Source organism: Chamaea fasciata, unplaced genomic scaffold (assembly GCF_029207755.1).
Source record: "Chamaea fasciata isolate MVZ Bird 193981 ecotype frontalis unplaced genomic scaffold, bChaFas1.0.hap1 SCAF_9, whole genome shotgun sequence".
Taxonomy (NCBI): Eukaryota; Metazoa; Chordata; class Aves; order Passeriformes; family Sylviidae; genus Chamaea; species Chamaea fasciata.
This window is the reverse complement of record NW_027094094.1, coordinates 32,467,277-32,478,051: the sequence shown is the minus strand read 5'-3', so window position 1 is coordinate 32,478,051 and position 10,775 is coordinate 32,467,277. Positions and strand designations below refer to the sequence as shown.

At 53.8% G+C, this 10,775-nt stretch overlaps 1 protein-coding gene across 1 annotated transcript; it reads left to right on the top strand.

The window, feature by feature from the left end:
- The first annotated feature begins 6,143 nt into the window (after positions 1-6,143).
- On the top strand, positions 6,144-10,006 carry LOC136294279 (putative lysosomal acid lipase/cholesteryl ester hydrolase). The gene is made up of 9 exons (XM_066191916.1): positions 6,144-6,242; positions 6,541-6,658; positions 7,101-7,299; positions 7,419-7,528; positions 7,822-7,958; positions 8,110-8,256; positions 8,745-8,816; positions 9,045-9,110; positions 9,773-10,006. The coding sequence occupies exons 1-9, from the start codon at positions 6,144-6,146 to the stop codon at positions 10,004-10,006; spliced, it is 1,182 nt and encodes a 393-aa protein (XP_066048013.1).
- Positions 10,007-10,775: the final 769 nt, after the last annotated feature.

The window sequence follows — 10,775 nt, the reverse complement described above, 5'->3', positions numbered from 1 at the left end:
TAAGAATTCTGAGCCAAGCTTATTCCGTAGGTTTTAACAGTTATTTTGTTTTCCTCCAGCAAGCGCCCACTGAAAAGCATGGGGAGAGGAGGGGATTACTGGAAAGCAACCAGAGGGTGAACACTGCTTTCCCACCAGTGCTGCTGCTAGGACAGGACTGGTGTGACCACGATGTGAGTCCTGGCAGGGAGCATCCTCCACACACGGGCAGAGAGGGACCTGAGACCCCCTGCCCCATACTGCTTTCATCTCAGGGGCTTTCTCCGACATTTCCTTGCACTTTGGCTCGCTGCTGTCTGGCCATGTGGGCACTGGGTCCTGGAGCAGTCCCTGTCCATGGGATGGTGCTCTCCATAGGAAACGGGAAAGCCTGGGCAGCAGAGGGTGCTGTGAAAGTGCTGGAGAGGGAAAGGAGCTCCTGCCCAAACCCTCATGGAAAGCGCGCCAGTTTGAAATATTGAGAAACCCCAAACCCACCAAAGCATGGTTGTCCAGGTCTCCTTGAGCATGAGGTGGCAGGAGCTCTGTGGGGATGGAGCTCTCTCCTGGGAGAGGATGGGAAAGGGCAGCCCGGGCAGGTTACTGTCAGCAACATCAGTGTTTGTGCTGCTTTGCCAGGCTCAGAGGAGCGGTTCTGTTGCCTTGATAAGCCATGCTGTTATCTCAGGCCTTCAAAAACCCTCTGCAGCTGTGAGGTTGTCCCTGATGGAGAAGAGGTTGGACTACAGATCCCCAGAAGCTGCTGCCAGCCAGTGTCACCTCAGTGCCCTGGCTGGCTTTACTTTCCTTCATCCTGCAGTTGTGGAGGAGCAGGATGGGGAGAATGAGACCCTCCACTGAATTCTCTGTACTTTGCAGCTGATTATAAAGGTTTTTTGGCATTCCTCCTGTCGCAGAGCAGGTGGGATGTTCCTTCCTGTGTGTGCAATCAGTGCTGTTGAGTTTAATTCAGCGAGGAAGTCGGGCTCAGGCTTTTCTGCTTTGTCAGCAGCACAATGTAAAGTCTGCTAGTGAAAAAAATCCCACCCAACCCCAAAACCCCAGGCCACCCCTGTCTCTGGTTTGCTCTCCTCCTTTGTCATCAGGGGGCCAAGCAAGGTTCTGCGCTGAGCTTCCCGATCATTTCACTGTTTCTGTCCCTAAACCCCTCCCTACCCTCCCTCTGGAGCTATTTTGCAAACCAGAACAGGTCGAGGGTGGAAAGACCTCATTGGCCTCAAGGAGATGCAATTGTCCCTTGGGTGCTGGGCTGACAGTGGCAGGGCAGGGAGGTGTGACCGTGGCATTGCTCCTCCCAGCCCGGGACATGGATCTTCCCACCCGTGTGTCCCCTCAGTGTCTCTCAGCTCCTGCTTGGTGGGGGAGAACATGTCCTGCCTCCAGCTGTGATTGTCCTGGTTGTTGGCCATGGACATGCTGGTGAGGAGCTCACAAGTGGGACCTGCTGAGAGGGATTTGTGCCTACAGGTCGCTGCCCCAGCTGAGAGGAAAAGCAGAGGGCTTGAAGTTTTCTGGAGGTTTTCTGGCTCTGCCAGGCCACCCACTACAGTCTGAGCCTGTCCAGCCACTGGACAGCTGTTTTGGAGCTGGGGGAACCCCCAGAGCTCAGGCCTGGCCCCTGCTCGCGCATTTCTGGCTGTTGTTTCCTTGAGGACGGCTAGGCTTCCTGTGCTACAGCTGTGCCTGTGCCTCGGGCTCTCTGTGCCTCTCCAAAGAGGACCCAGCTTCCTGGGACTCCTTTGGGCAGGAGGAATAAGCCATTGGGTCCAGTTGAGCTTATGCCTTAAGTTTTAGCTTCCATGTATTTCACATTCTGTGCTGCCCAGGGGTGCAGTTCTGAGCCTCATATTAAGTGTCACTCAGCTCTCTGCACAGAGCAGGGAGACAAAACAAATCCTTTTCCTGCTGAAGAGCAAGGACAACTTTCAGGCCCAAAAGCACAAACAATGGTGGGCTGAAGGGAGGAACAAGAAGGATGGGACCTCACAACCTGAGGCTGTAATTGAACAATTAAACCCCAATATGCAAATAGACCAAAACTTATGAAAGTGTGAGACCTCGTGACCAGTCAGTCATTTTGTGACCATTCTAAGTCTACCTTGGGTGTAGCCCTGGCCAGGTTCTTGTCCTGCCCGAGGTATATCCTGGAAGCCATTCAATAAATATCTCCTTTATTCTCTAGCTCTGTCTAGTCTCTGTTTCAGGTCAGCCTTCCTAAGGCATCAGAGCTAAACCAGCCTCTCCTTGCACCTTGGCCTCCACCCACCATCTCTGGGCTCACTCTGATGTGGGGGTGTCCCAGTAGTCCCTGGGAACCCAAACCCGTATTCTGCATCGAGATACAGCAGAGGGGATAATCCCCTCCCAGGGCTTGCATGTGCAACACCTCTCCTCTGTCTTGAGTGGAAGCTGAGGGCCAGGTGTGGAGTCACCCTTCCCCAAAGTGGCCAAGCCTGTCCAGGAGGAGAGGCTCAGGAGGTGGGGCAGGGGCTGGAGAAATAAGGGGGCAAGGCCTAAGGGGAGCTGTGGGCTCTCGGCTTGTCCAGAGAGGCACAGAGGGAAACGGGAATTTTGGGAGAGGAAGGACCTCTGAAGGACCAAGAAAGGCTCGTCAGACTTCCTGCAGTTCCTCCACGGAGGGAGATGAAGGTGAGCCTGGAGGCCAGAAACTGCTTGTGAGGGGACAGGGACCGAAGGCAGACCTGGCCTAAGCCCTGCTGCCCGATGTGGGGGCTGTCCCTGCCCACATCCTGATGGGATCTGGCTTGGCACCTGGGATCTGGCACCTGGGGCATTCAGGGGAGAGGGAGAAGGTCTGCGCAGCTCTGTCTGCAGAGCTCTGTGCATCTCAGCAGCCTCTTGCCTGCCCCTGCTCTGGTGGCAGCAGGGCACACTGGGGACAGTGCGAGCACTGCAGGGAACCGCCGCCTCAAGGTGGTGAGCTGGGCTAGGGAGAGGTTTTGGGGAGCATCCCCCCAGCCACTGGGCTCTGGGGTGGTGGGAAGGAGCAGGTGACCTCGAGGGGTCACTAGAATAATGTTAAATGCCCAAGCTGTAGTAGTAGAGAAGCTGAGGGAAAGGACTCTCATCATTTCTGTGGAAGGAGGCTGTCCCTAGGTCAGCTTGGAGATTAAGCTTACTTTGTTCTCCGGCACTTCTCAGCATGGTTTTTGCTCTCTTTTCTCGAAGGGATGCCCAACTTTGCCTTGTCAGGTCCGTGTCTGGTGCTGCCTGAAGGGTCAGTCAGGGCAGGGAACTCCTAACCCAGCATTTTGCCAGCTCTCTGTAGCTGTTACTGGACCAGCCTCCTTCCTCCAGGACCTCGGCTGGTGGGAAACAGCACCCAAGGCTCCGTAATGAAATAGAGCTCTTGCAAAGTGCCTCATCCTGCTCTTTCATGGCCAGCACTTAAATCCAGGAAAAAAGCCCAAACAATAATTCTGCTGGTGAAAACCACAGCAAACGTGTGTCTGTCCAAGCCAGAGGTATTTTGTGCTGACAGAGGAAGTATTTTGTTCAGCAGTGATACCACCCCAAACCAGAGTTTTGAGCAGGAGGCTGGGATGGAGACCCCAAAGGTCCCTTCCCACCGCTGCTGATTTCCTGGCAGGAGGAGAGGTGATGGGGCTGGAAAACGTGGTTAAAGGGGCCCATGGACTCAGAACCATGGTGGACGGTTGTGTGTCACCCCTGCCCACGGGAGATTTGCTTTGCACACCTTGGATTTCCACTCTCGGGATGTCCACGCTGACAAAATTCAGTCCATGTCACATGCAAGTGGTATTTCTTCCTCCTTTCCTGAGTGAGATTTGCCCCTTTCTTTTCAGCCCAGGCATGGTCCCTGAGCCCTGTCCCTGAGCCTGGTGCTGACATGCAGAGCTGACAGCTGTTACCAACAGGTGCCTACACCTGGACAGCCAGGATGAGCAGCCGGTGACCTGTCTGGCAGCCCCAGAGCACAGGCAAAGCAGCTGGAATCCCTCTGCCAAGGAATGCCAAAAATGCAGCTCCCGGCTGGAGGACCCCACAAGACTTGTGTGTTCCTCAGACTTTAGGATGTGGCTCTTTGCTGCTGAGCTCCCTGGGGTTTGGGGTGCAGTGTCTGAACCACTGGGCTGTGTGACTGGGGAGAGACTGGGCTTCCAGGTGTTGATGGACAAGTCCCAGCCTCTCTGGGTGTCTTTATAAGCCAAGAGGATTGGCTCCCTCTGTGCCACCAACCCTGCTGACTGCACGGAGGGCCTGAAGCAGCAGGTCAGGTTGATGTTCTCCTGTTCTCCTTCTGGCCCAGGCTATTGCTGACAGAAAGGGTTCCAACCGAGTCAAGAGGCGTAATTATCACTCCAGCTCTGCATTTTATGTGTGGAGAACTTGGCGGTTAGACAGTTTCCTGGGTCTTCATCCATTTTAGCTCTGTGAGAGGGATGGGGTGTAGGGGCTTGGCTGCATTACCCGGGGCTGGTTCCTGGGGAGCAGCAGCTTTGAGGATGAGCAGGGACCATGTCTCTCTCCTCCACCCTGGTTGCCCATGCCCAGGGACTTACAGCTGAGTGGCAGTTTGGGTTTGGCTGGTGGGATGCCTTGCCAGCAGGGGATGGGCAGTCAGGGCTGGAGGAGCCTGGCTGAGCCCTGGACAGCTTGGGCAGGTCCCCTGTGAGACCGTGGGCTGGCCTCTGCTCCTCCAGGGGATGATCTGGGCTGCGCTGGTCACCTGGGGATGGACAGAACTTCTGTTGTGACCACCTGTGTGACCTCAAGTGTGGGTGCAGGAGGTGTGGGGACTGTCATTTGGGCTGTTCTTTCTGCACTCTTCCCCAGCCCAGGAGTCTTTCTGTGCCTGCTGAATGCCACAGGCATGCACGGGGACTAATCTTTCCCTCTCTGCCGCCTCTTGGGATACCAGGAGGAGTTGTTTCTGTCACTGCTGCCTGCCAGTGCTCTGTCTGATATCTGTGGGCTTTGTGGCACAGCTTGTCACCGCTCATGGCCACCGTGGTGTGCCACTGTAACACCTGGGTGACACTGGGGTGGGCAGCAGAGCCTTGGGCATGGAGGTGACCTCAGGCATGTGGGAGACCTCAGTGCCACACCTCAGGAGCTGGGAGAGGAATGTTGAGAGGGGGAAACTCTCATCACAAAATGTGCAGAAGCCACAGTGTGGGCTGTTGCTGGCCATGGAGCAGTGGAAGGTCCCCTTGCACGTGGTGAAGTGCAGGGTTGGGTGCAGATCTAAGGGAGATGGACCACGGGGGCAGAATTTGGCAGGGATTTGACACCTCTCTGGACAGGGGATGTAATCCCGAGGGAAAGAAGCTCTTTCCTAAGTGACAAGCTCAACCAGAGGATGCAATTGATGTGAAACTCCCGTGTGTTTAGCAACAAGAAAACAGCACTGAGGAACACAGTGTTCTATCTGGCATATCCTGATTCCTGAGCAGGCCTGGCTTCTCCGTCCCTTGTAACCCACAGTGCTGGCTGAAGTGGTTATTTCTGCAATTGGTCAGTCTCTGATACCCTCAGGCATGGCCTGCAGTGTCTTGCCTTTGTGTGCAACTAAGCTGGGTGAGGAGCTGGCCGCTGCAGCTCCTGCCTTCCTGCTGTCCTTTCTATCTTCATTCCACACACAGGTTGAGGGGCTACGGCACTAAAAGCACCTAAAAGTGATGATTTGCACTGAGTGCAGCCTGCAGTTTTGGCCAGTTCCTAGACACCTGGAGATAGTTAATGAGACACAACGATGAGTATAAACCCCCAAAATAAGGTGTGAAAGGCTCTGCAGGGTGGAGCCCTGACAAGACCCTCTTTTGTTTGGGGGAGGATTCTTCCCCTGAAATGCTCTCCCTGACAGCCTAAGGATTTCCCTGAAGACACCCTTACGCTTTTCCCAGGCAGGAGGTGGTGGGAGGCTACTTGCCCCACACTGCAATTACAGCTGGACTAGATGAGAATGGTCACCAAGAGAGGCTTGGGGTGGGTTCCAAAGCGCACAAGGGGTTGTAGACACCTGCTCCCTGTGGAGCATCAGGCTTTGGCTGTGCTGCCACGCTGCTGGGGCCGCACAGTGTTCCTTATGGGAGCCCCTGGAGCTCCCACAGCCTCGCTCATCCAGCCCCGTTATCCCCCAGGTGCTGCAGGCAGGTGAGATGTGGCTGCTGCTGGTGGCCCTGTGCCTGGCCCAGGGGCTGGAAAATGCCATCCCGGGTGATGAAGAATTCCACAACCCTGAGAGGTCCATGAACATCGTAAGTGCTGAGGGGGCACGGGTATGCCCAAAATCCTTCCCAAGGGACGAGCTTGGCTCACCCCTTCCCTGCATCTGCACCTGGCCTCCTGGGGGGGCTTGGGGCATCAAAAATCTCCCAGATTTGCATTGCTGTCAGTCACTTCATGCCCTCAGCTTGAGCTTGGCCTCTCCCTGCTCTTCCTCGAATTCCTTTGGATGAAGGTAACACTGGGGAACGTGGACAGCAGCAGTGGGTGAAGCTGAGGCAGGCACAGGGCAATGGGTCACCCCCTGCCCTCGCTCCATTGTCCCTGCAGAGCCAGAAGATCCTTTTCCATGGGTATCCCAGCGAGGAGTATGATGTGATGACAGAGGACGGCTACATCCTGAGCCTCAACCGGATTCCCCACGGCAGAGGGGACGCTGGGCTCTCAGGTGGGCTCAGCCTCACCACCAGCTGTGACCCTGGCCCCTGCCCAGATGCAACAGGAAACCAGTGGGAATATCTGTGCCTTCAGGCATGGTTTGGGCAGCTGGGAGAGGGATGATGAGTTTCGTCCTGGCTGCCTTGAGCTGTCCCTGGGGGTTCAGGAGCTCAGCATTGTGTTTTGCTGCACCTGGGATGGGGCAGTGTGACCCAGCAAAGTCCCAGTGGCTCTTTCCCTGCAGCAAGCCCCTGCTCTAAGGTCCAGGCTCAGGGTCTGGATGGAAAAAGGCCCCCAACACAAAAAACCACCAGCATAACCAGGGAAATAATGGGAGAAGGGAACATTTACTGTGCAGCCTGCAGAAAACAGTATCAAGACATACGGTGGTGTTTTATTTCCTAATGGAAAAGGTGTCTTCTTCTGTCAACTACTTATATCTCCTCTTTCAGGATCCAGGACCCCTGTGCTGATAGTGCATGGGTTTTGTCTGGATGGTGGTGACTGGGTGGACAATTTCCCTGACAGCAGCCTGGCCTTCATCCTGGCGGATGCGGGATACGACGTCTGGATCGGGAACAACCGGGGCAACAGCTGGTCCCGCCGGCACCACGACCTCTCCATTGGCTCCGAGGAGTTCTGGGATTTTAGGTCAGGGGGACACCAAGGACAGGGCTGGGGCACAGGGCTGTGAGCACTGACCCCCTGGTGTCAGTGGGAGGGAGGTTGGGAGGTGGGAATCTCCTCCAGGCTCTCCCTTTGCCACGCAGCTTCCACGAGATGGCCATGTACGACCTCCCGGCCATGGTGGGCTTCATCCTGAGGCAAACTGAGCAGGAGAGGCTGTTCTACGTAGGCCACGCTCAGGGCAGCTCCCTGGGTGAGTGAGGAGGGAGAGGAGAGGGCAGTGGGTGGGAGCAGGGCATGGCGTTGTCGTGGGGAAGAGGCACCAATGTCCATCCCAAACTGGACCCTGCTGGGAGCAGGGCTGCTCTGGCTGCTGTCCTCACCTGCCTTCCCAGCCCCTCTGCATGGGGAGGGTTTTGCCACGTCCTGCCCATCCATCCTGGGCTGTGCTGGCAGCCAGGAGCATTTTTTGTTCAAACCCTGCCCCTCAAACACAGAGTCTGGGGTGAGCTGGGGTTCGGGTTGTGATCTCACACTGCTTTTCAGGTTTCATAGCGTTTTCCAGCTTGCCACATCTGGCTGAGAAAATCAAACTCTTCTTTGCCTTGGCTCCTGTGTACACCTTCCACCACGCCCGGGGCCCTGTGTTAAAGCTAGCCTTTCTACCAGACCTGGTGCTCAAGGTACAGGAGGTGTTTGTGGGTGGTTACTGCCAAAATCCAGGGACTTTTGGCAACTCCTGCCCCCTGCATTGCCACAGTGAACTGATCCCGCACCTGCAGCAGGCATTGGAGCTCCTAACATCATTCCCGACATTTCCTCGTGCTCTTGCAGGAAGTGTTTGGAACCAGAGAGCTGGTTCTGGTGGGGAGGAAGGAGAAGCTGCTCCTGGTTGAGACGTGCAGCAGCCTGGAGACAGCTGAATTGTGTGCCAACTTGATCTTCCTCGTCGGAGGATTCGACAGGAACAACTTGAACGTGGTGGGTGCACCAGGCTCTCAGTCCAGGTCACAGCCCTCTCTGGCTTTCCTAGACACCTGGAGATAGTCAATGAGGCACAACAATGAATATCAACCCCCAAAATAAGGTGTGAAAGGCAGTGGTTGTTTGGAGATTTCCTGCACTGGTGTCAGAGTGTTAAACCTGATGGAGTCTTTGGTAAGAGACTTGTGGTCTCCTGTCTTAGGGAAAGGAAACTCTTGCTTCATTTTTGGCTGACACTCAGCAAGTTTACAGAAGAAAATAACCAAAGAATGACTGGACCAGTTGTATTTACATTTTAAGATATTGATTAAGTGGCTTACCTTTGAAAGCTGCTTCTAGCTCTGAGCAGAATAAAGAGCTGTATAAATATACAGCTTTTGTATCACAGGTGTAAGACAGAATGAGGTTTTTTGCCTAGATGGATTTTCATCCCTTCCAAATCACTTAGAAAAATTCTCACTTAGAAAATTTTCTTTTTCCTGTAGAGCCGACTGGATGTGTACCTATCTCATTTTCCAGACCACACATCAGTAAAAAATCTTCTGCACTGGGGACAGGTAGAGACTCTGATTTTATAACTATTTTAACTTTTCTTTCTCTTAACCTGTGAACGTGGTATTTTCAAATGCTGTTTCACTCACCGTGGAAACAGGTAAAGAAGGCAAAATCAAAGCCAAGGGAGAAAAGGGATTTTTAAGCTGCTGCACCGAGGTGTCTCAAGGATGTCCAGGATGAGGGCTGATCCAGGCTATTACCTGGATTAACCCTTTGCCTCTGCCTTCCAGACTGCAAAAACTGGGGAGTTCAAGCAGTTTGACTATGGGCTGAGAAACCTGGAGAAGTACAAAAAGGTGAACTGGATGGGGCTGGCTGGGATGGGGTTGGGCGTGGGTGGGTTTCTTATCTTCTTTTCCTTGTGTTAGAGCCGGGATTAATGCATGGGATGCAGTTTTCGGACTCAATGTTTATTAATTCTTATCTATATTACAGTCTCACAAGTTGTGAGCTCAAGGTAGAAAATGGAGGAGTCTCCAACTCTTTCCAAGGTCCCCCTAAGTGCCAATTACCCAATAAAAAAATGACACCTGTATTACCTCTACCTTTGACCCAATAATTGACCACCCAAGGTCCGCAATGCAGACCCCTTCACCCGATAAGAAAAAAACACCCAAAACCACGAAGAAGGAGGTGAAGAAGAAGGACCCAGACAACACCCCAAATCCTCCATACTGCCCCATATGTATTCCTATATACTAAAACTTTAAATTCTAAGTTTTTCACCCTGTGAGATAGCACAATACCATTCAAACCACACACCCACAACCCCAGTGCCACCACTCGACTTCAGAAGCCTGTTCCATGGCCTCAGGTCAAATGTAGTGCTCGCTTGAGGGCCAGTGCCTTTTAGCCCAGAAAGCCTGGAATTCTCAGCCTCCAGGGTTGCAACAGATGGGGGTATCACACCCCACCCCTCAGAGCCCCCAGGTAACAGGAGTGCTTCTCCCCTTCCCAGCTGAGGCCGCCCTTTTACCCGATCGAAGCCATGAGGGTGCCGGTGGCCGTGTGGAGTGGGGGGCACGACTGGGTCACTCCCCCCGTGGAGACCCAGCGTTTGCTGTCCCGCCTCACCAACATCGTGCACCACGAGCACTTCCCTGACTGGAACCACTTCGACCACCACTGGGGCCTGAACGCCCCGCAGCGCCTGTACAGGCAGATGGTGACCCTGATGAAGGAGAATCCATGAATCCGTCCATGAATCCATCTGTGAATCCATCTATGAATCAATCTATGAATCCATCCATGAATCCACGCATGAATCCATTCATGAATCCACCTATGAATCTGTCTATGAACCCATCTATGAATTCACCCATGAATCCATCCGTGAACTCATCCATGAATTCACCCATAAATCCATCCATGAACTCATCCATTAATCCACCGATGAATCCACCCATGAATCCACCCATGAATCCATCCACATGATGACCCAGGATGGAGGAGCCACCTGTTTCCATGTGCCTTGGGGCATGGGGTTTGTGTGAGGGATGCCCTGCTTAAAAATGTCTCCTGTCCCCCTGTTCCACACTGATTTAATGCTTTCAAATGCAATGCTGTGATTCCTGCCCGCCCTCTGTGTCTGTAGAGGTTGCAATAAAGTCTTGCATCACAGCCAAGCTCCAGCTGCGCTTGCTGGGTTTACAGGAGATCTGCTGTGTTTGGTTTTTTTTTTTTTTCAGCTTCTGCAGGCTCAGAGCAATCCAAGAATGAAATTTTACTCCAGGAATCAAGCATGTGCCGTGGTTTGTGGGTTTAGGCACAGGAGGGGAGGAAAGTGACCTTGTGATGGCCTCTGGTGGAAAGAGTCCACATCTGGCCCAGGGTGCCCTTAGCTGGGCACAGCTGGCAAAGGGCAGAGAAGCAGGAGATTCTCCTCACCAGATCCTCCTCACTGAACAGAGTGAAGTTCAAAAACTGGTGATTTGCTGGTGATGAAATGTGTGAGGAGAGGC

Excerpts from the sequence above, each read along its gene's own strand:
- LOC136294279 (XM_066191916.1), top strand. The coding sequence starts at position 6,144 with ATGTGGCTGCTGCTGGTGGCCCTGTGCCTGGCCCAGGGGCTGGAAAAT. Across the intron at positions 6,243-6,540 it reads CTGAGAGGTCCATGAACATC|AGCCAGAAGATCCTTTTCCA; the intron begins GTAAGTGCTGAG and ends TTGTCCCTGCAG. Across the intron at positions 6,659-7,100 it reads AGGGGACGCTGGGCTCTCAG|GATCCAGGACCCCTGTGCTG; the intron begins GTGGGCTCAGCC and ends CTCCTCTTTCAG.